This window comes from Gambusia affinis, linkage group LG22 (assembly GCF_019740435.1).
Source record: "Gambusia affinis linkage group LG22, SWU_Gaff_1.0, whole genome shotgun sequence".
In the NCBI taxonomy this organism is placed as follows: domain Eukaryota; kingdom Metazoa; phylum Chordata; class Actinopteri; order Cyprinodontiformes; family Poeciliidae; genus Gambusia; species Gambusia affinis.
Genome location: NC_057889.1, coordinates 17,815,719 through 17,840,861, shown reverse-complemented (window position 1 = coordinate 17,840,861; position 25,143 = coordinate 17,815,719). Strand labels below are relative to the sequence as shown.

The 25,143-nt window shown below is 40.3% G+C and overlaps 1 protein-coding gene across 13 annotated transcripts in view; it reads right to left on the bottom strand.

Annotated features, from left to right (window-relative positions):
• Positions 1-25,143, bottom strand: part of nrxn3b (neurexin 3b) — a 533,834-nt gene that overhangs the window by 205,531 nt on the left and 303,160 nt on the right. For 8 of the 13 annotated variants that reach the window (XM_044106666.1, XM_044106675.1, XM_044106665.1 and 5 more), the window contains 4 exons: positions 23,892-24,082; positions 23,626-23,799; positions 22,350-22,376; positions 19,277-19,396 (listed from right to left, as the gene is read on the bottom strand). In XM_044106666.1, the coding sequence (XP_043962601.1) occupies positions 19,277-19,396; positions 22,350-22,376; positions 23,626-23,799; positions 23,892-24,082 (512 nt within the window). The remainder of the gene's footprint in view (positions 1-19,276; positions 19,397-22,349; positions 22,377-23,625; positions 23,800-23,891; positions 24,083-25,143) is intronic. The other 5 variants (XM_044106669.1, XM_044106674.1, XM_044106672.1 and 2 more) reach the window with 1 other exon arrangement.

The following is a 25,143-nucleotide window of genomic DNA, read 5'->3' as shown; positions in this document are numbered from 1 at the left end:
TCTGCGTGTTCAGTTTCTAATAATAATTTAAAAAATGGGGCCAGCAATTAAAAGAAGCAGTCATTTCAATAGAGAAATTCCAATTGGTTTTTGAGAAAGTCAATAAATAACTTACTAGGTAATTTTAATAAAATCTATTTTATTGTGGCATTTCGGTAAAATTGTATAACAATCTGCTTTAGATGCGAGATGTCTGTTTCATTTTCTGTCAGGATAAGATAAAACATCCTGCACTGAAATCTTACTAAGTAATGTTTGCCTACTTCTCAGAGGGAAATATCTTTGTACACTTGAAATAATACAAAACTAACTTACAAGCAACTTCTGCACAATACAGGAACTTCTTTTAAGTAAATAATTCCTTAATATGGATGAAAAAGTATAACAAGACATTTTTCCTATTAGGGAAATAATCTGCCAATGTTCCCTTGGGGTATTTATGTTCTCACCATGCATGTTTATGTTTTTGTCAGGTACGTTGGTTTCCTTCCCCCAGTTCAATACATGAATTGTAGGTTAAGTGGTCTCCATTACTGCAAACCAGGGACCCATGATGTGCTAAAATGTTAAGGTCATTACCATTTCAATAAGTGCATTATTGCAACATAAGTGACTGCTTTGAGGGAGTATTTCCTATAATGCCTCTTACTGCCTTGTACAATGTTTCAGATACCGCACATTCCAAGTCTGCTTATCAATATCCTATTTTGCCAGTTGGATGAACTTCCACTGTGCACGGTCTTTAATGGACCAAAGCTGCTGTAGATCTTAGAGAACAAGATCGTACAGTTCATGGAGACCAAATGGTGAACCTCACAACTACTGCAGAATTAGATTACGATTATGTATAAAACGGGAAGCTTAGTTCGCAAAGCTGGACAAACGCCAATGTTTGTGGATGTGTGTCGGCTTTTGAAGCTTGAATCTTCAGACTGACATGAGTCAGTTTGCATCACGTTCTCCGAAGCAGTGATGTGTTTGACCCTAGTACGTCTCCTAGCCCCACTCTCCATCACGTGAACCCACAGTGACACACTTTACAGTCACTAACGCATATTACCCGTCACACTAATACAAACAGATCCACGATTACAGATTTTCCTATTCCCCGCCTGGCGCTTGGGAGACGATTTGAAACGGAGGGGTCCGTGGACGATCGGCCCTCCGCAGTAATTGGGTCCCCTGTCACCCAGCAAATTCATGTCAGCATCGGTCACATGGGATACTAATCTAAATGGCATCAGTGTCCTACTTTGTGTGCGCGAGAAAAAGGGGAACTTTGGAGAGAGCAGGCGAGGTGTCGAAACTTTCAGAGCACAAGTGAGAGGCTGCCTGAAAATTAAGTGTGGAGCTTGTCACCTGGCTGCATTTGCATCGTCACTGCCATCTGAGCAGCCGATGTGACAGGCGCATTTACAGTGTGCTTCAATTAGCCTGCGGAGGACAGAAATATTACCATTCTGCCACTGATTTAGTGCACCATTTTCGATAAAGTTTTAAGACTTTGAAAAGGAATAACGACGGCAAAATTGGAGAGAGAGAAAACGATTAAATGAAATTGAATTCGAGGTCAGTTTAGAAATGATGTGTGGAGCCTCCAAGGGAGGTGAAAGATGCGCTGACCAAACTCTTTCTAGAGATCTATATAAAGGTCTTAATGTTTTTATTATTTTGGTTAATAGCTTTCCATAAAAATTTTACCGCATACAAGAAAAAACTTTTCAGATTTTTTTATTTTTTTTTATGTGGAAGCAGTCAGTGAGTTAGACAAAAGCTCTTTAATATTCACTTGAAAATAATTTATTAGGATTTATTTGGCTTTCTTGTGGTGCGCAGTAGCAATGTGCCACTTTATGAATACATACCTGGTTCTTCTATTAAGAAAACATGGTTCAACTAAAAAACTCTTGCAACCTCGCCTGTCGTGTGCTGGTTCAGTCACAAGTTATTGTCCAGCTAATCCAATGATTTTAAAGGCGAAAAGTTCTTTGGCATGAGCATCTCCTTTTAGATATGCCATTTAGGGAGTTGACAAGTGTTAAAAAGTACAGCAATAACTGGGAAAAAAAATAAAAAATCCACAATCTCATGCTGCGATATGCAGAGGCTTTGTCTGCGCCTTTTAAGATTCCATGGTTTCAGCAGTGTGATGTATCTTTTGATTGATTCAGCTAAAAAACTGTTTGACTACCTGGGTGCTAAGTTTGTGTAAAGAGTATTAAGCTTCCACATATTCCTTACTATCCATAATTATTTTCTAACTATGGATGAAAAATAAAACAAGACGTAGCAAAAGTAACTTACTTGATTATGACACAGAAGCATATTTTACATTTTATACCCTTTATAAAGCACACCAACTATAACAAGTGGAAAGATATTAGGAGACACCGATTCTTCATAGAATCAGTGTCTTCATTCTTTGTATATGTTAAAAAATGGCAAGAAAAGAAAAACACCACTGCTTTAGAGTTTGTTTGTTTTTCCTTTGGACCATTGATGCTTTTTAAATCATTTTTAGTCCAATGCATGACTGTTTCCATGTGAATGTTTTGTGTCATTTGTTCATTGTTGTTTGCTGCGTAGCTGTGATTTCAGAATCATTTGTGCGTCAAAACGCCTAAACTTGAAGGAAGCAATATCTTGCCTACACAGACAACCTAGCAAGGCAATTATATCTTTTGGCACTTTGCAATGAGAGATTAGTCAAAAAAGACAACTCATTCCTCTTTCCTTGCTCGAATCTGAAACTGTTTTTATCAACAAAACTCCTTAATCTTAAATCTAAAAAAGTGGTCAATTTTCATCGTTCGTCCAGAAACGTTTGGGGGTGCACTTTGCACAATATCCTGTCATGGTCAGGTACAAGGACAGGAGAAGAAATTAATTAAAAAGCAGCCTAAGGGCAAGGTTTAAAATAAACCCACATAGTCGCTGCAGAACTACTAATCAAGGCTGCTTCAGAAGATAACACAAAATTCTGACTCTTTGAAGTAAAGTATGGCAAAAATTTAAACGGTGGAGGAGATATCCGACATGTCCTTTTCTCCAAAAGAAACAAACACAGATAATTCCTTGATCTACTGAAAAATTCACATTTGGTAATGTCAAATTTATGCCCTCCTGCTTGACAAAAATCGTTCCTGAAAACATCCTAGAAGGATTAGACAAAACAGGACAAGGACTCTCTGTATGTAGAAGTGCTGTTATGTGAAATTAATCAACAGCCCTTGAGCAAATCAGAATTACATATTCATGTGGGCTATTGTATAATGAATATAAATTATGACCTTTAGATGACAAGATTTTTTATTTTATTTTTCATGTCGTGTTTCCTTAAATAAATCCAAGAAGAACCACTTTGGTGGAAATAGAAGAATAAAAAGAATAAAGGAACTGCCTTTCGTACTGATGAGTACATTAGAGGCATACTAGAGATTTACTAGGACGCACGTTTTAAAAGCTCCATCTCTGCTGGGGTTTCTGGATTTTATAAGGACAATGAAATCAAGCAAACTAAGCCAGCAAGGTGTGATTTCGGGAAAACTTCTCTGAAGGACGACCTCACATGTGCTTCGGAACACATTCGGCTTTGAACCGGAGCCATCAGGCGTCGGAGCCACAGCCTGGATGGCAACAATGAAGGCAGGTGGGAAAGTCTGTACGTTGTGACAGCGAATCCCGAAAAACGAGTTATTACATTCGGGCTGTGAAAGTCTGCAGCAGCCATCTGCAGAAGGGGGAAAGAGGCGGCGTGTGGCGGCAAAACGATGAACTAGGAAGCTGCCGACACAATAATTGTAGACATTTAGGAAAGGAGACCAAGAAAACGGAACGGCAGGGGGAAAAAAAATAAAGGAGTGGAAGTAAAGTGGTTGAAAGAGACAGCATGGGTAGAGAGAGAGAGAGCAACAAGCGCAGTGAAAGGTTGATAATTAGCAGGAGGTGAACATTAAGCACTGAGCGTGTGGTCTTTCTCAGATTTAAACACTGTACTCAGTGACAATCAGGACATGAGTCACGGTCGGCTCCAGAGTGCGTGTGTGTGATGTTTCTGTACCTTCACAGTCGATTTCAGCATTACTCAAAATTATTAAATAGTATCAGCCTTTTCATCAGTTTTGGGGGAATTAGTTAGTTTTTTTTTGTAGAGTACAGTAGGCAGAGTACAGTGTTAAAATAAATCCCTGTTACAATCACACACAGTTAGATGGGCAACACTTTATTTAAAGGGGTGTTCATAAGACTGATATGACATAAACATGACATTACACCTGTTATGAACATGAAGGAGTATGAATAGATATATCTATAGATACATTAGAGGCATACTATATATATATATATATATATCTATATATATCTATATATATATCTATATATATAGATATATATAGATATATATATATATATATATATATATATATGTATATATATATACATATATATATATATATCTATATAGATATATATATATAGATATATATTTATATATATATCTATATAGATATATCTATAGATATATCTATATAGATATATATATAGATAGATATATATATATAGATATATATAGATAGATAGATAGATCTATATCTATCTATATAAATGGGTGGAAATCTACATTGGACTTAATGTAACACCATTTTGGAGCACAGGTCTCCGATTTCATCTTTTCATCCATTTTGACAATTTTTTTTTTTTTTTTTTTTTGCTTTTAAATTAGCTGAAGATTGAATCAGTACAACAAAAGGACAGAGTAGATTTGCTTCTAGCTGACAAAATGTGAGATGTATAGCATGCACCTCAAAGGAATAAATTGGCACTTTCTGTAATTGCCGGGCAGAATTTCAGAGCAATGCAGAGGGATTTCACAGCTAAGCTATGAATAAATTCATGCATTTTAAATTACTGTTGCAAAAGTTAGTGTACCTTAAAAATCACAGTCGATAAATCAAGTGAATATGTAATTAGATTTCAACTTAGAGCTCAAATCTTTCATTAGTTTTTTTAAAATTAGATTTATATTGTTTCCTTAAGACAAATTTGGAGGCTACGAATGTTAGAATCTGAATCTTTATAAAGTTATTTTTTGTCAAATGTTGCAAACTTCAGTATATTCAGAAAATGTTTTAAACCTAAAAGCAAAAACATTTTCCATTCTGAATTACTTCAGAATTAAACATTTTTTTCATAGGAGGCCATTCTGTTTCCAAAATCTGAGTTGCTTTTGTGCTGTTAACCAAACATTTTTCTTTAGCAAGTAGGACTGAGGTTAAAGTTTCTAAATGATAAAGTCTGATCAATAAAAATGCCTAAAGTCTGATTTTTTTTAACATTTAAATTTTAGCCCCTTAAACAGTTTTGAGTTTTGAAAGCTTTGACAACCTTTTGCCATTTCAGTATCCTAAGTTTAGTTTGTCCATCTCCGTTTGCTAAATGCAACTTAATTACATCAAGGCCTTGAAACATTGATGGACCTAAACAATAAATAATTCTATCATTTGAAAAAAATTATATTAAATTTAGCAGATAAATTATCATAAAAATAATTTCTGTAGGAAATAAAATGCAGGGGTCCAAATACACATCCCTGAGTAACACCTTTGAACCACTGAGAGCAAAGAGGAAAAGGACGCAGCATCGACAACACATTATGTTTTATCAGCATGTTATTTGGAAAAAAAGAGCAACTCAACCCACACGCATCTGAGCCAATAAGACGCGAGTTGTTCACCAAAATTGTCAAAGAGCTTTTGACACGCCAAAGAAAGTAGGATAACTAATGAGAGAAGGTGGTGTCAAACTTGAGAACATCTTAAACTTCGATCCATGTTGGCATAAAAAGCCAGAGAGGACAGTGAGCTCCTGCTGGAAATAAATGTCAGAGGTAATTGCTTGTAAAAATGCCTCCACCTGATGAAAACCATCACTTTTGTCCAATAGAGAATGAGCCTTTCTGCCTGCTTCTTGCTGTGCTCCTCAGATACACCACAGGGTTCTTCAACTGAGAGCCTTTAATGACTAAAATTAATGGCTGCAAGCTATCAACCTGCTGCAATTTCATCTTTTTTTATTGCTCAAAGGGCCAAACTGCTTCCTTCCGCATTCTTCCAAAATGTAACAAGCCTCACTGTGACAATTGAATTTAGTGAATGACATGACTGCTCTGTTGGGAAACACACACCTTCGAACTGCAAAGCACTAGGCAGGAATGAGCAGAAAGGGACCGGGGGAGTACCGAGGAGTGAGCTAGATGTTGCCTGACAGAAGGCATCAGACACTATGCAGTTTTTATCAGGCGTTTCTGAGCTTCCAGTTTGTGTAAGTCCAGTCGGAAAGGCAGTTCTCACATGAGGTGAACACAAACAGACCGACGCACACAGAGCTCCTTGTTCCTGATGAAGCACCACGCTTTAAGTGCTGTACAGCGGAGAACTATATTCTTTCAGGCGCGTTTGGAGCAGTTTAGCGCCCTGCTGCTGATGACTGCCTATCAGCTTCACGGCTGAGGGACAAAATAGAAAAAGCAGGGAGTAAATAGGAGTGCAAGAACAATGATGCAATGAAATGAGACCAAGTCACCTCACTCTGTGAAGCACACACACACACACACACATCGAAACTGCTGCTGTAAACACTCGGAGAGTTATTGTATGTACTTGGGAGCGCAATTGAGAGCCGGGCGGGAACGCTGTCCACCAGTGACAAATTGCTTTTATTTGTGTGGCATTTCAGAAACTGTCCACCGCACTGTACAAAGTGCATAGGTGGGAGTAATGGTGAACCGAACGAATGAGAAGATGTCTATTGATCACAGCAGGTTAACAAATATGTGAGGGAACATGCACAGACCTAAGGTTACACCCCCCCCCCCCATCAAACTACTTTCTAGCTTTTGTTTCAATAACTCATGATGACAAAGGACTCACAAATTACTAGCAGTGATCTAATAGTTAATTCATAGTCTTATGGAACACCATGGAAAAGTCTTACTCACTTCGGCATGCAGGATGCTTGAACTGAGCTGATCGGCTATCTAATCCAACAGTTAGTTAGGTTTTCCTTACATATGTAGAAGCTGCAATAAGATGACCACACCATGGAGAAATAATGTACCTGGTCATGATGCAGCTGGATCCTGTGAATTCCAGCCAAGGTACTACTCAACACAGACGCACATCAAAAATAACACCAAAACCTCAATGATGTGAGAGGATTTCATGGGGTTAGGGTTTTTTTCTGGGTTTTTTAACCCAGAAAACCCCCCTTCATTTCATCATGTTTGCTTACTAGCTGAAACAACATTTTAAGATGATAGCTAAAACTACGAATGTACAAACTTCTATTTCAACAATGCAAAACAGAGATGTTACAAGTATTTCTTTTTATTTTAGTTTGTGTGAATCTACATGCTTGGACTTGCCTGTTACTTTGCTGCTGGTACACTTGGACCTACCCATTGAGGGACAGTAAAGAGTTTTTTTAGTTCTATTCTATTATAAAACTGCATATGGATGGTTTATGAAATAGGTTTTTGTCCTCAGTATTTGCAGAAAGAAAAGCCTCAAACGTAACTTTCCCTAGATTTTTTTTAGGTCTGTTACATTGTTGCCAAGTCCACAGATTTCTGACTGTCAGCATTCTAGCCAGGGATCTTCTTAAAGTTTCTAGAATAGCTAAGAAATAAAAAAAGGCTAAAAAATATTCATAGTTGAAGCACTTCCATGAGCATTTACTTTATCAGAAGTGTCACTGGAAGAGCTGACCTAAGACAAAAACTACTGCAAACATTCACAATATGAGCCTTAACATAAAATATTCGTTCAGAGTTTTGAACTGTCAAAGAACGTATTTTGAAGATAAATACAATTTTATGATCCTGGAAGGATTTCAAACGGTTGGCGTTACCAATTTAAGATGGAATTGAAGTTAAAATCATCTATAATAAAAACTTTCAGCTTCAGTGTTGAACAAGGCGCCTCCAACAACTATTTCAGACACCTGAAATATGAAGCGTTACGTGCTGCCGTACTTCTGTCTTTTAATTGAATAAGAAAGGCATTTAGGATTCTTTCACAAGGAGAGGCAGTAGCCATCTGCCTCTAGCAGCCCAGCAGATAAAAGAAAAACCAAACAAGTTTTAGCCCGTTGTTTACAAACTGTAGAAGTGTCTGGGTTGTGTCTTGGTCAGTATTGTAGCCCAAGGTCTGATTACACTCACCAGTAAAATCAAAAGCAAAAGAGCTTATTGCCTGAAGCAGCTGGATGAGTTTCCACTCTGTTAGAAGTATCAATACAGCAGATGAACTAAAACAGAACTTGTTGCAAAACTCTCACAATAAGAGCATTAAGCTGAAATTTACCACCTTCTGAACGTCAAATGACAAATCTTGATGTTGCCGGCATGTATTGCTTGGACAAAGTCAATGCTGGATGCATTGCGTATAGATTGAAGACTGAACAATCTGACATCATAAAACAAAGGCAACATGTCAAATGTGCTATGATATAGAATATATATAATGTAATACAAATACTACTAAAAATGATCATATTTTTGCAGTCGCCTTCACTCTTACTACAGCAACTTCAGTTTGTTGAAATACTTTTTGCATTTAAACAGAAACAGAAACATTGACAGCCATGAGTTTGCACACAATGGAAGCATTCATAGAATTACATCACAAGCAGCTATTTGTACACAAGAGAAGGCACGTAAAGTAACGGCTCAAGGACAAAACGGAGTCCGCACACATTGAAAAATGAATATGTGAGCGTAGAAAGAGAAATCAAAGAAAAATCCTAGCAAAAGAGGATGAGCAGCCATTAAAACAAGGCTTAAAGGTGTTGGTGATTATAAGAATATCATAAAAGCCACTGTAGAAGCAACTTGAATAAGCGTATTCCTTATTAAAATGTCCTTTTCTTCTACTTTAACCTCCCCGCCCAATTTAAAAAAAAAATTAAACTATGAGAGATGTGTCTGCCAATGATTTCACTGATAAAAAAAAAAAAAAAAGACAAATACATAAAACTTGTGTGCCAGAAACCCGCGTGCTACTGTTTCACAACAAAAACCCTGAAGTTCAGGCGAGGTGTCGGAGGTATTGATTGGGTGATTTGTATGTGTTGCTGGGGCTCCTGAAATGTGTCTGAGAACACGCGTTGATGGATGTGTCTGTGGCCAGGCGCCCGAGCCTTCGAGAGGGGCCGGTGTGGGTGCTGGGAACGTTCAGGCTGCCTCAAGGTTACCCGCCTGGCACCAAAACAGATGGATGCCCCTCATCGTAACTGTCTGTAATGTGTGCAGCTCAATCATCCCCTCCCCTCCCGCTCTACGTCTCTCTCTCGTTGGCCCGTGGAGGCAGCCTGCAGAGTGTCGGAGCAGGAGTGTGTACGCAGAGACAGCAGTCGAAGGTATGATTTTATTTATCACACTGGGAAGGCTTGCACATATTTTCTTGGCTGGAATGTCTACAGTGCGAGGTGTTAAAAATAAACAAAACACACACACACACACACACAACTTATGTGATTGAAGGAGAACTTTCTGAAAAACAAAATGAGGCGGTTTAATTTAGGGAGTAAACTGTAGCTGCGTTTCCATCAATCTTATAACGGCACAGTTTGGATGGAGACGCGGCCATTTATTTTGCAAAACAGCATCACATGGGTGATCAACAACAGGATGTTGAAGCTGGCGCAAAGCATGAAGAAGAAGATGACAGGAAGTGGTTGGAGGATTGTTTTTGACTTATCGTGTTAAACTTATTCATGTCTGATTTTCAGTAAGTTTCTTATTTACTGGAAACACCGCAACTGCAAAATTGTATTGTTGTTATTTTTGGCATTAGCGGAATAATACTTTGTGAACAGCTCATAAAAGTCAAAGAGGGCCAGGATTTTCGTATGGAGCGAAACTTTACACAAACTATGAAAAACCCTGCATATATACAACATTTTCCGTAGTGCAAATGTAAAATATTTGAAAGAAAATGCAACTTTTGAAGCTGAAGTACCTCGGAACAATGGTATTGGCTGGCGTTTCCAATCCAGCCAATTCAGCAACACCTTCATTTCACTTGGCGCTGATTGGCTGTAGCCCCAAGAGTGGCGATCAGGACAACCACAGATATTAGTTCCTGTGATAATGCCACAGTGATTTTTAACATAGGGCACATTTAATGCACCTTAAAGTATATTTTGTGTTAGTATTAAATTTCAGCTGCCGTACTCGTGGGTGGTCGTGGTCCAACATAAATCGATAAAGAGCATTAAAGTGATACTGGTGTCAATGATGCATGAATGGAAAATTTTAAGATCTATAGAGCCACGATCATAAAACTGTGGACCAAAAAGGAAAAAAAAAAAAAAGTTACATTTTGCTAGATGCTCCGCTAAGCCAAATTTAAAATACTTAATGTGAGGTTGTTATGGCATGTTAGCAAACCTTTCCTGTTCTGTGGCTGCCCGATAGCCATCATATACATTACTGTAGAAGGCTGCGTAATGTGCTCCTGTGCGAGTCGATCTTGCTTTGAACCAGTCGCACTCCGTGTCTCACAATCTCAGTCGAGAGCGTTTGGTTTCACTATGTACTGCTGATACAGCAACAGAGAAACAGCGAAGGTCACTGTGAGCTGTGCAAAGAATGCATAAATGTGAGAGAAACGGAGAGGAAGCTCGGGAACCGTTTGATGGTTCACCAGGAACTTCTGTCAGGAGCTTTGGTCAGTTCAGGCTTATGAGTAAGAGAAAGAGAAGTCAGCCAGGGGAAAGTGAAGAAAACGCTGCGCAGTTATCATTTCGAGCAGCAACTTTCACATCAGATTTAGATCTGTTTGATTCAGTGTTGGTCCTGCAGGAAGTCTAATGGCTTAGAAATATGTGGTCCATAATAAATATAAATGATCCAAAGACAAACCGCTGCATCTCCTCTATCTTCCAAACCCTTCTTTTTACATTCCTTTTATTCTGACTGGGGAACTTCACACCACAGCGCTGCGTACATCCAATTAGAGCGAGGCTTTGAGCGCCATGGTGACACATCGATTGACACAAGCAACGCCCCATCTCATCACCGGGACACGGCGCAGTGCTGGACAAGCATCATTAACCTCGCCGGCACACCTCCGCGTCCTCGCTCCAAACGAACTGGGAATGCAGGTCTCGGGTTTTTTTTGGTTTTTTTTTTTTAAACGCGGATAAAATATTCGAGACATCACAGAAACAACAAGATGAATGTTGGGAAGTACCTGCATTTGTACGAAGCTCCACTCGGTGGATTCCACATCAGGCGGCAAAATGATCCGGAGTGGCTATGGAGCAGGCATGCTAAAATTCCAGAACCGCTGTGCACCCCTGCATTGGGTATGGTGTGTTTATCTGAAATTTGTTGAACAGGTAGAGCACTGGATTTATTAAGCACTGGATTTATTAATAATAAATAGGCAAAATAGAAAGGATACAGAGATAAATGAATAGGAACTGAAGGTTGCCAAAGGGTGGCGACAGAGTCCCAGGAATGGAGGCATAAATATGATAAAATAACAAAAAGCAAAAAGCTTTTCTACAGAGGCTCAAACGCCATTGAGTCCATGAAGTAGAAAAATATCCATTCGTCCTCAAAGGGGCATTTGAGAGTTTTGATATGTTACAGAAAGATCCTGGTCTCAAAAAGATGATTTATTTTTAGCTGCCTCCAAAAAAGACATTATTTTAATAGAAGTCTTAAAGGCCCATTTAGGCTGAAGAAGGTGTTTCTATCATTAACTAAGTCCAGATCAGGCAGGAGAATTATTTCAAACTTATTAAATGCCATGTAGTAATCTAAACAAGAGAATACAGAATAGGTAAAGAAGAAATGGTGAAAAAGAAATGATGACAAGAGAGAGCTGGGAGGAAATATGCCAACTACAGCGGATCTCGAACTGGTCAAACACATGGCGGAAAAATATTGCAGGATTTTTTTGTGTGTGTGTGTTACACCAATTCAGAAACAATATCAACCTAACCGGGACGATTGTTGGAGAAGGAAGCCAATCGCTTTGATCATTTTTGGGATTGCCAAGAAATAGGACAATCCCCCCAAAAATATGGGATTGTCATACAAACATCTGAGACAGTACGTTTGTGGGAACAGATCCACTAACATATTAAAAAAATATTTTATGTAAATGTCATCCAAATGTGAAACTTTGTATTTGGACAATTTCATGTTTGAAACATGGACCAACAAGGACAAAAATCCTGTCTCAAGGAAGTGAACAAAAGCAGAACCACTCGCTCTTGATGAATGGATTGAAGTTTATCAGATGTTATGGAAAAGGTTGAAAAAAGAACATTTTATAGGATCTGAACCAAATGGAGTGAGTATGCAGAACCAACTAGGTCTCATTTCATTTGACTGTACTTCATTTTTATTGTTTTTACTCTCTGGGTTCATGCGCTCCACGGTTTTGTTCCATTCTGTAAAATTTGTTATTGTTCACGGTAAAATTAAGTAGTGGTCCGCAAAGGAAAATTCCAGGAAGGCAGTATGGATAAAATCACTTGGACGTTCTGCTTCCATCCTTTTCTATGACTTTGAATGGCTAAAGCATTAATCAAGACACACACCTACAAACATTTGACTATTCCCTCGAGGTACCCTCACCACCATCCGCCTTAAAGACTTCAATCTCAACAGATGTTGGGAGTTTTGCCAAGAAAAAAGAATCCTAACCAAACATTTGGGGACATACCCACCTATACAACTTTTGAGATAAGTTATCATGGTTTACATAATCAAAGGCCTTTGAGGAATCAATAAAATATGTGTGTTGTGTCTGTTGTGTAGATCTAAAGTTTCTATTTAAACTATTTAATGTTTACACCGAAAACCAAACTGGTTGTCAGAAATCAGCAAGAACTTTTCCAATTTGTTCAAAATAGCCCTTCTCAAGTGCTTTAGAGCCAAAGCTATTGGCCTGTAATCATCTTCACTGTTAACTTGACCAGATTTATCTTCCACAGTTGGAACTAGAATGACAAAAATGTGGCAAGCAGAGGGCACAGGTTTCTTGCTCGCATATCTTAAATACTCATCCGTCATCGGACCCACATGCCTTGTTTGATACCAGCAAAACAATTTCATCATTGGCCAGAGTTCTCATTTCAGAGACAATAAACTTCGAAAACTCATTCTCAAATATTATTCTGCCACAGAGCTCAGATTTTATTCGTGGGCATCCTGCCGCGCCCGACGCCATCGTCCTTTCCAGAGAGTCTCCACCACCTAGAGACTCACATTCTGCTGAGAGGCAAACCACAGTCAAATTGCTTTCAGCTATAAAGACGGCGAGGGAAGAGCTGTACAATAATTGAGAATATCATCTGGTTTTAAGTGGAGATTCGATGGGTAGTGATAGGGAGACTGTGCACATTATGCGCACTGCTTAATAGATCCTAAGAAGTATTGTACCAAAGAGAGCATGAGAGCATGTTTCCAAGTGTGCTTGTGGGATAAGCTATGCCCTGAGGATACATCATCCTCTATGGAACACTTTTGGCCCATTTTTTAACTACCTGTGGTATCTATAGGGAAGTGCTCTACAAAAGTGTTCTTTTGGAAAAGGTTACTTAAGGGGCACTGTTATATATTTTTCAGGTATATAGAGCCATTTTATGGCGCAATTAAGAAACTATGTTACCTTCGGATGATATCAAATACAACTTAAAAGAAATTTGACATTGTAACTTTATAACTCAAATTGGGCCTCTGATCTTTTAAGAAACTCCTGCTCTTTCCGACACTCCGCCTTCAGGAAGTCATGACAACATGGCTCCTCTATTAACCCATTAGCAACCTTTTTAACCAGTTTTGCACTCATTAGTAGCTCATGTAATTTGTTACACCAGATGTTTGCAAATTGCTGTTGGCTAGTCTGAAGGAGCTCAGTAGGGGAGGTGGAAGGAGGGTTTCTCTGTAACGCAGAAGCTTGTTAGATTGGAAACCTCCAACTCAGAGGAGGAGCTTCATCCTTTAAGGTGGAACTAGGTCCACCCAGGCATTTTGCGGAACTGAGTGGTTACCATGGGAAATAAAAGGATTTCTCAAACGTGCAGAAAAGAATCATGTATATTTTTAATTAGGGAATAACATTACAACACAAAATAAAGTAAAAAAAAAAAAGTCAGTTTTACATAACACTGCCCCTTTCAGAATCTCCAAGAAACTGAAGACAACCACTGTTTATTTTCCTCTCAAAACCTTGACCTTGTAATTGCATCCGCTGCTTGAGAAAGCAGTTGTTTTGTTAGGTAAAACTGTTGCCTAAAAAAAAAGCCAACATGTGTGTCCAGCTGACAATGCGCCAGATTCATAGATGTCCAGGGTTGCCCTGCAGCAACACTAGCCTCGGCTCAACACCTGGCCGGCCAGTTCCAGCTACTTAATCCCTTTTTACAGAGACAGCCGGGTAAATTATTCACTGCTTCAATGAAAATTCCTTCAATATTCATAAGCTCTCCTCTCCATATCCACAAAGGGAGCGTGTACGTGTTTGGATGGGTGCGTATATGGTTTGTTTATCTTCAGAAACCCTCACTCAACCCTGACGTCATGCCAAACAGACTGCTGCTGCTGCTGCTGCTGCTGCCTGTGTGTGTGTATCCTCCTGGTTCAATGGCATGAAGGAGCCACTTCGGTATAAAAAAACCAACACTGAAAAAAAAAATGGGAGGCTTGGATGTCAGTGGCATTATCTTGGATTGTCTGCTCTGAACAACACAGTCTGACCATTTCTGTTTCTCCCTTTCCTAGTTCTTTCTTGTTTTTCCTTCTGCATAACAAGAGATGAGTACACCATGGATATTTCCCCCCTTGGTCCCCAACAGTGGAAGAGGCAATGCTGCCACTGCTGTGTTGTCATTTATGTAAGCAGTTAGCCAGATATAGTTACAGCCCTCTGAGCACGCCTTGGAAAATAAATCACGGCCATTGGGTTAAGCAGGGGCAGAGGGTTGCTGCTGGAATCGTGCTGACAGAGAAATTCATTCACTTCCAAAAAATCTATCTGTGCAATTACTGATGTCAGCATCAAACCAAGAGAGAGTAAGATTCTGTCTCCCATCGCCTGCCCCTTCCCCTTCTTACCCCCGTGTCTTCGTTCTGTTTACCACAAACATGACTCAGTGACCTTTGTGGAGATAATTCCGTTACGTAAGCAGGGCAATTGTTGTAGCTCCGGAGCGTCCAAGTGGCCCAAAGCTTTGATGGCCTCGCAGTCAAAAACGAAAACTCGGTGGCATTAATGAAACCTGTCATAAAGAAGAGGAGGGGAAAAGGAGGCAGAAACGAGCACGGCACTGTGCCAGAACCAAAATGGGACAGAAACGGCATGTACCCTCCCCCTTGTTTCATTGCAGTAACGTCAAAAAATGGCCCCCTGTTTGCTGCAGAGATCCCAGTGTATACTCTTTGCGTTTCAGCGAGGTGTGCGAGAACAAAACGGGGGTGAATATATAATTTTCCCCTGCCGAGGTGCTTTTTACATTCCCTGCTAGCTGCAAAGGCTCAACCGCTCAAACCAATCAAACTTGGAGCAGCATAACTGGCAGAAGAGTTCACTTTCCCTTTAACTAAGTTCCTTTCGTTGTGGACAATGTCAGAGTCAGAGAGGGAGACAATTACTGATATTTGCTGCCAGCCATCAGAGGGCGAACGGCCGAGAGATACAGAGGCAGAAGCTCCATTTCCACATTGTTAATTAGAAACTCAGCACTGTCCTCGCCGAATGAAAGAAGTCACACACTCTCACTGAGCACACACACTTTTTTTTTTTTTTTTTAATCAAGCCACTTCAACCGAGCAGTAAAACCGATGGCAATAAGGCCGACACTGAAGTTTGCATCATTCAGGAAATTGCTATCTTTTTTTTTTTTTTTAAATGATCATCAAGTGCAGTTGTTGAAAAGGCAGTTGGTTTACATAGAGGGAATGGAGGGATGAGAAGGGGAGGGGTGTTAAACAATGAGGGAGCAACAAGAGGCAAAAGCAGGAGGAGAACTGGGAAGCTGATTTCATGCTTGGGGAATTGCATCTCATTTTCTCCCAGCACGGACGCACAGTGTGTGGTCTTGCTTGTGCCTTTACTGCCATCTGGTGGTGAAGGAAAAATATTGCAAGTACAGAGCAAAATCGGCTAAGGTGGTTTGGATGAATCCAGGGTAACTCAGCTCCGGCATACATGAGATTTAGGTTAAATGCGAACCATTTCTATATTATCCGTTTCCATGGACAAAAAAAGTGGAAAGTAAGATGTATAGCTACAATTTCATAAAGAGGGAAAATAAACAAGTCTTCTGCATTTCAAGAAGAGTTATGTTTGTTTGTGTAGATCTGAAATCAATGAAGCCACTTTCTATGCTACCACTGACTGAACTGGTATGTGGATTAATGAAGGCTTTAACAGTAATTAACATTCTGCTCCACACACCATGCTAGAGCTACAGTCACTTACTCTGCCTGTGTAAGTCCAATAAAAACATCGGATGAAGAGGGTAAGGTGATGATAAACAGAAAGAGGGAGAGAGAGAAAGAGAAAAAAAATAATTTAAGCAATATAAAGTCGCATCCAGCAGTCGGCTCTGACACAAGAAAGGTCTGGATGATTAGCGGACGCCGGCACTCGCAGATAGCAGCTCCACTAACAGCCTCTACCACCTCATTAGTTGGGGCCCGGCAGCAGCGTGCCCCCTCTATTAAACGCTAAATGAAAGACCGCCAAGCGTGATTACCGAGGGGGAGTCCCCAGACGTCATGGGGATAAGAGATCCAAGCTCACCCACACACACACATGCACCCGCAGTCACACTTTTACATCTCCTGTGATAGACATTTAGTAGAAGATGGCTAAGCATCATCAAACACAGAATGTCACTCTGAAATGTGAACCTTAGAGGCGTGACACCTCAGGAAACAGCAATACAAGACATTTTCTTTTAAATATGAAAAAATATCGCAAATGAGACCAATAAGTTTAAGTGAGCAAGCCTTGAAGCGGGTTATGGAGATGAAAATGTGGCTCTTGAGGAGGAGTACTGAGCCCCACAAGGAATATTGGAGGGGGGAAAAAAAGTCAAATGTACATTTGCTTGTTCTCTCAAAAGTTTTATAGGATCCTGCAGGGGTTCCCAGCATCTGGGGAGGCGCATTGTGTAGAAGGAGAGCAGCTCCCACATATTAGTTGCCATTTAGGGTTTGATTTCCTGTCAAAGGTCCTTTGTTGCTTGTCTTCCCCCATTTTATCTCTGCCCACTTCCTGTCTAATCTACCCGTCTTAGCCACAAACGCCAGAAAAACCTGCATCTAGCTGCAGATACAGTTAATCTCAACCAGTGACTGTTTGTGTATGTTTGGAAAACTTAGCTGTTTAAAAGATTCTAGAGATGTGAAACTCTCCCCTGAACTTTCCAGTAATGGTGGTCTTCGAATAATATTCGCTGCCAATATTGACCGCAAATTCCAACTTTGGGGTCAAAGGTGCAATTTTTTTAAGCCTTATTGTTGCCATAATGTGGTTTAACATGAAAGTTGAAATCGTTGCACATAACCTTCCCTTTCCATCTCTTTTTCTCATCAAGTAATCATCCCTCCAAACCTGATGAAATCCGGCATCATCATCCTGCTTCTGCCGTCTAGTCTAATGTCTCCATCCTGACTATTTTCTCTTTCTAGAGGCGGTAAAAATTTTATTTAATTTTTTTTAAATGCGTGGAAAGCGTAGCAGTGACCACAACTTCTGTACAGAAATGAAAGAGGATTGTGTTTATTTCTGGCAATAACTAACTAGCAAGGGATGCAAAATAGCTAACAACAACATTAGTCTTCTTAACAAGCCTAATATGATAGAGTACAGTGGAACTGACTAATCATCATTTAGATAATGTTATTTACATTCAGCAGCATTACACAACTTGCACGGCTTTTTTGGAAGAAAACTCAGTAGAGTTTCTTTTGCCTTTTGGCTCTGGCCAGTTGTTGGACATGACTCAGGCCAGTTTAGTCCAGCTCAGCAGCAGGTCTCTCCTTTGGTGCAACTCAGCATGTATACGGTGTGTTTAAAGACAGCTCACAAAATCACAATAATGCATCTAAACAACCGGTTAGACAAGTTTTAATGGAAGAAAAAAAGAGCAGGGAACAGAACGGGCGTGGGCTTATCCTACAGCTCATCTCGAAATAGTAACCACATATACATATCTGGCTTTCAAGAGACATGAAGCAGGAGGTCAAATTAAAAAAAGGGGATAAAAGGATTGGTTAAAACTCAGCCGAGTTGCAGAGATTGGTCAGAAAAGAAAGACACACAGAACAAATTGAAGTAATTGGTCAGATTTATGGAAAAACTGAGAGGATTAGCAAAAATCGCAAGTCTGTGCATAATTTGCAAATGATGGTTGAATTTGCTCAAACCGCAACTTCCTGGAGGGATCTTGCAAACTTTTTGTGAGATTTCTCCAAATTAGTGTGCTTTAGTGCTCCAAAATATGATGGAACCATGCAAAAATGACCAATCTTTCTCTGGATATTTCAAAAGTAATTTGGGATATAAAAACACTGGGGAGATTTTTTCCAACCCTCTTTCAGTGTCTCTTGCAGGGTTCAGTAGCAGACATCATAAACACTGCTCAGCAGTTATTATATGCAGTAGGTGCCTGCGTGCAAGCCTGTGTGTTGCACTATGAATAACTTTATAAAATTACTAATTTGGTCAACTGTTTGCTGATAAATCCTCCTGCGGGGAAAAAAAAAGACGGGGTCATGTGAACCCCACAAGTTTTTTACTTGTGCGCTTTCATTATTTTTTTTTTGGAATGTCTGGCTTTGGGAACTGACAGTCTAATCCTGGTCCTGGAGGGACGGTGTCCTGCAACTCTTGGACGTCTCCCTGGTCCAACACACCTGAATCCATCAGCTGAATCTCCTCCTAAGTGCAGTCAGGTTCTCCAGAGTCCTGCTAATGACCTCATTATTTGACTCAGGTGTGTTGAAGTAGAGATGCATCTAAAAGTTGCAGGAGAACCGGCCCTCGAGGACCAGGAGTTCCCACCCCTGGTCTAATGGGACACCTCCTCGGCTTCCCCATGGCCTGACCGTGACATTTACCGCGCTCCTCCTGAGAGTTGCGCTAAAACCGCGGGAGGGTTAATAAGTGAAGCGTTAGTCATCATGCCAAAGGTATTCTCTGCAAAAGAAATTAAAAGCTGAACCGGGAGAGCGAACGGTACTCACGGTCGTTGCAGTGGGTGCCTGTGTACGACGTCATGGAGCAGTCGCAGGTGAAGTTCTCCCACTGCTGGATGCACACGCCCATGTTAGCGCACGAGTCATCCTGGCAGGTGGTACTCGGTCCTAGAGAGGAGAGAGAAAACAGATACCACCGGTGTGCAGTCAGGCAATGGTGAAGGCAGCTATTGAGCCTAAAGAGAGAAGGACCCATGCAGAAAATATGCACTCCATAAACAGATTTACACTACTCAGGAGGAGCAGACAGTGCCGCCACAGGAAGCCTGACCCGAGTACAGATCGGTTAAAGGCTGTCTCAGGAATCCCGCCTCATGCCGGACGAAGCTGCAGTCGTGCGGGCAATGTAAAGGCGCCAGGTTCCTCCGCAGCATGCTCTTTAAGCAGAACAAGCTGAAGCGCACACTGTGATGTAATTATAGTGAATCCTGACTGAGAGCGAGCAAAAAGGGTTACATGGAAGAGATGCTGCTGCAGACGGGTCAGCCAGCTGATGTGATGACACTGTCAACGTCCTCCGGTTTCATTTTCTCTTTCTTTTAAAACAGCGAGTGAGGGACAGACCCTTGCATGCAACGTTTTCAACATTCCGACATGGTTCGGGAAAGTTTTATCGGAGTAAAACTTCTAAACGCTGCATTCCCTCTGCGAACAAGCAAGACAAGACTCGAACAGGTAAAAAAAAAAAAAGAATAAAAAGAAAAAAACCCAACCATATAAAAAAAACCCCACCAAAAACGGGCCGTTGGTTACATTTCTAAACATCAGTGTCAGAGTACAAGATGAACACTAGATCCACTAGACAGACAGAAGTCATGAGGAGAAAAGAAACAAATATGAAGCACTTAATAACACATGGCGCATATCTGAAAGTATGCACCAGAGCCAGACGAGAGTCGAGGAGGGTATTCAAAGTCAAACTGGATGTGTGTTTGCTATTCCTCACACCACACATAGCTCTCACTTTTGAATACTTATATAGAGAGAGGGAATGCAGATAAGGACGGGGTGCACTGCATAGATAACGAGATAAACAATCCGGCATTAAGAGTCTGCACAGACCAAGGAGAAGAAACCTCGACAGTAATCCCCTTTAATAACCAGAAACAGTAGGAAACAAGCTCAAGTAAATAAAACAAATTACAGATAAATAAACAGATAGATAACAGACAAATGCAAGTAAACTTTGTTTAAGAGCAGTTGTCTTGTGCAAGACGACGTGAAGAGAAGAAGAGGACATTTTAAGTGGCAAAAATAAATAATAAACAGAGCAAGTTCGCCAGCTGAAAGTGCATTTACTGTGTAATGTACTGTAATGGTAGTCAACCAGGCATCCTGAGCGCTGTGCACATGTATGTACAGTGTTCATATCAAGGCAAATGGAATGTGTGTGTTCCAGTGTTGGAGCAGGAGACTCGCTCTCTTGGAAAAGGAAAAAATAAATAAAATTATCCAAGTAGGAGATGCGACTGATTTTTAAAGTCAGAAGCTTGGTGCTGCAGCCGAAGAGTGACGGTTCTGATCCGCAGCCGCAACCTCTGCAGGGTCACAGCGTGGCTTTTGGCTGCGATTAACATCTATCTACAGTGCCAAAAGTGTTCACACTCTGAGCTTTTTTGCATGTTTATCACAATACAATATATATTTTACAATCCTTATGGATATTAAAGCTGGAAATTCTTTTGGCCTCCGTCTCAAACAGCTCTGGATATGTTGAGTCATATTCTCGCCACTTTTTCTTTTGTAAATTCACTCCCACCAGAAAATCAAGTTTTAAATATTGTCATGGACTTGGACTAGGTCATTCTAACACACAAATAGGCGCTGAATTAAATCATCCCATCACAGCTGTGGCTGGATTTTTGTGGTCCTCTTGCAGGAAGATGAACTTGTCGAGTCTGCAGCAGGTTTTACTCTAGATTTGGCCTGTATGCATCTCTGTCCATCTTTCCTCTCCTAGCTTAAAAAGAGCATATCACAGCTGGATGCAGCAAGTTTATGCAATTAGGTCAAAAGGTTTAATTTCAGCCTAAATGAACCACATGCCAGTTTTCCATGTTTGCTATCTCTGTACAGAGGCTTGTGGGAAACCTTGAAGGGATTTTTCAATCGGAATCAGCTTCTTTTCGTCACTCTTGACAAGTAACACTTGAGTATTACTTGTCAACAAATCCCCCCACTTCGATGGAGATTTCTAAATACTTTCATTTAGATTGAACTCGTACTGTTGGGCATTTATCGTATCATTTATCATTTATCTTGACAAACGTCTGACATTGCCACAATAATTATAATTTAAAATTAACTGTTCATATTGCCAGGATTGTTAGTTGCACTATTTTGTCTCCACTGGTTGTTAAATTAGAGCATCAATGACTTTCAATGAATTTGAAAATGATATCAAATGCAGTTATTGTTTGCAATTTAGTGATACAAATCAAACGTCTGTATTTGTGGGGCTATCACCATCTAGAATATCTCTTTAGTTAAACGAGTCACGCCATTTAATTTACACTTGGAATCAAAAAAGTGTTTTTTGGAATTTGAATCTGAAATATTAGTACAAGCTAACTCTCGTTTAAACTTTTTCTGCTGTGTCTCTTGGTCTTCATGATGTTTGTTTGTTCTGCTTACTAAAGCGACTTCTAAAGTGAACTGTTACGCAGGATTTTATTTGGAGTTATCAGAGTAAATGAGGCTGTAATCATTTGCCAGCCACGGTTAAAAAGCTTGAATCTTTTTACTACTGTGCACATGTATTACTTTGTTTTTGCTTTATCATATAAAATCAGAATAAAATACATTAAGATGGTCGCAACATAACGTGTGTAAAAGTTCCAAGGGTCTAAATACTTTTTCAAGGCGCTGCAAAACTTTAATTTAGCAATCAAAGTTTATTTATATTTTATATTTATTTTATTTATATTTTTCCACATCAGAGAGCAAGTTCCCCCGCCGCAGCACCTAGAAGATGTTATTGCCATGGTGACACCCACGATGCATTGCACACAGCAACCTTTCAGGCGAGCTGGCCTTCGAGAGGCGGAGTTGAACCCTCTACCTTGCAGGTCGGCTTTGGTGAAACCAACTTTGTTGGTGCAGAAAGAAAAAAACAACAAAACAGAACAGAGCAGAGCAGGAAACAAGAGCAAAAGATTAGTGAGGCAGCGGCATCGTTAGTGGTCAGAAAACTTGTTTACGCTTGCCCCTCAGACAACATGGGAAACCTTACAGAATGGGAGAGGAGCTTTACTGCTAGATGTGAAAATGTGTGTGCATCTCTGAATGTAAGCTCTTCTGACCTTATGAAAATCTTCTACTGCCCTCTAGAGAAAACAGAAGGAACTGCAGCCACCAAATACTCTGGTAGAAGACGCAGTTGTGGAAAGTTTCCAGATATTTATTGGGAACATAAACGCCATATTGCATCCAAATCATTTTCTGGGTTGCACGACATACAACAACTTTCATGAAATTTAAGATAAGAATTTTAGTTTGAATTCAGGTTTAAAACTCTGCACATTTAAACAGTCTGGATTCTTAATATTTGGTAAAACATTTCTTATGAAGATAAAGTAAACAACACATTTTATAGTCATAGGCAAGGGCCCGACAATATTCTGTTTGGATGTTTGATCACAAATCATCCTTATCATAATGGTTTGTGTGTGAAGAAAATTCCTCTATTAACCCTCTAACAATGTTTTACCAGCGTTTTACTGAGAACTAACTCGTACAGTGAGCTTAGCGAATGCACAGTTTCATCAGATGTTTGCTAATTACTACTGGCTAGTCTGAAGGAGCTGAGTGGGGGAGTTGTTGAGGTGGAAGCTCGGGTTAGACTGCAGCTACAGGAACTAACTTTGTCAAAAAGGCAGTTGCAACAGGAGATTAAATGATTCCTTAAACATTCATAAAAGAATCAAAGCAACTTTTTGATTATGGAATGACATTAAAACATGATGTAAAGCTCAAAGTCGATTCCATAATACTGCCCCTTTAAGCTTGAGCCTCGATGGTTTCTGGGTTGTTCTTGAACATCCTGACCAATTTTTCTTTCATCTGATTGTCAGATGGTTGTAGCCTGGGCATCACTAGGTGTTTCAACAGGACAGTTATCCTAAACACATCTATATGTTCAAAGCAGACTAACATTAAGCTTCCAAAACTACATCTACCTAATGTCAATTAAAAATGTATGACCTATATCTAAAACTTGAGTCTGTGCTGGGAAACTAGAGGATTAAGGAGTTTTCAAATACCCAGTAAGAATTTTGCCTGGATGGTGTTGATGGCTATATCATTAAAAGGAAACCACCAAATTACACAATTTGTACCTTCGCAGCCACGCTCAACATGTCCGCTGCGGAACAGGGCGTCGTTGATGAGGTCTGGCAGGCGCCCGTTGAGATCTACGGATGCCAAGCAGCCCTGGAAGCCTTCCCGGGAAACCACCAGCTTAGGGAGGTTCTGATACATGTTGGGTCCCAAACCTCCAACAAACAGGTCACCTGACGAGACACAAAATGGGACCACGTGATTAACTTTTCATATTCTGGATGGTCACCAAAGAGATAGGAGACACGGTTTCTCCATGTTGTACCTTTGAGGTCGAGGTTTTTGGCGCCGTTGACATTCTGCGTGACAGACTTGGTGTCTACTTTGAGAGTGTGCGTGTTGGAGGCATCGCGCGTGATGACCACGTTGTGCCACTGGTTGTCGTTCAGTGGGTTGTCGCTGTTTCCCTTCAGCAGGCTGGGCCCGTTCCCCAGGTCGAACACATAGTGGATGAACCTGGCAGGAGAGAGGAGGCAGCAGATGGGCTGAAAATGAGTGGAAAAGCAGCCAAGCTTTGAAAGGACTTCAGAAAGCCTGCAGAACTACTGATCAACAGTAGTTGATAACTACAAGTCCTATAGGAGGAACAGCAGATGTGGAAAGAGGAGGTCTGGTCAGAAGAGATCAAAAGTTCCCTTTGTGGCCTAAATGTAAAACGATATCAGAGGAAACTTAACATTGCACATCACCCAGTCCATACCATCCCCCTGCAAAACATGCTTAGTAACAGTGAAGTGTATCACAGTTGATGAAAAGATGGATGGAAGTAAAGGACAATTCTGGAAGAACACCTGTTACAGCATCGCTCCCTCGACATTCATTTTGTATGAAAGTTGCATGATGATCGCTTACCATCTTCTAGCCAGGCAACTAGCGACATTTGTGCATGTGAAATTTTGTGCTTGAACATGCAGGCATGCACATGCGGGTTTATGATGCGACACCAAAAAAATGTAAAATTGTTCAACTTTGCCGTCGTCATCAATCTCCAAGAATCTGAATTATGAAGGATGTTAAAGAACCAGGGTCCTTCAATCCATCACATTATTCAATTAAAAAGATTGATCTTTGTCGTTGGAAAGACAATTTTTGCAAGTCACTGTATACTTGGACATTTTTAATAACCTCCCATTTTAACGCTTGCTTATTACTAAAACTAATGTGAATATAAGAACTAGTTCATTGATATCTAGACATTTCAACATTTGAAATTCAGGATCAAAGATCTGACCAAACTTGCCAAATTTCAACTGACTCCACCAACAACTATGAACATCCATCCATTTTCTGTTCACTCTTTGTCCCTAATGAGGTCGGGAGGGTTGCTGGTTTCTATCTCCAGCTACGTTCCGGGTGAGAGGCGGGTTCACCCTGGACAGGTCGCCAGTCTGTCTCAGGGCAACACAGAAAACAGACAAGACAAACAACCATTCACACACACACACACACCTAGGGAGAATTTAGAGAGACCAATTAACCTGACAGTCATGTTTTTGGACTGTGGGAGGAAGCCGGAG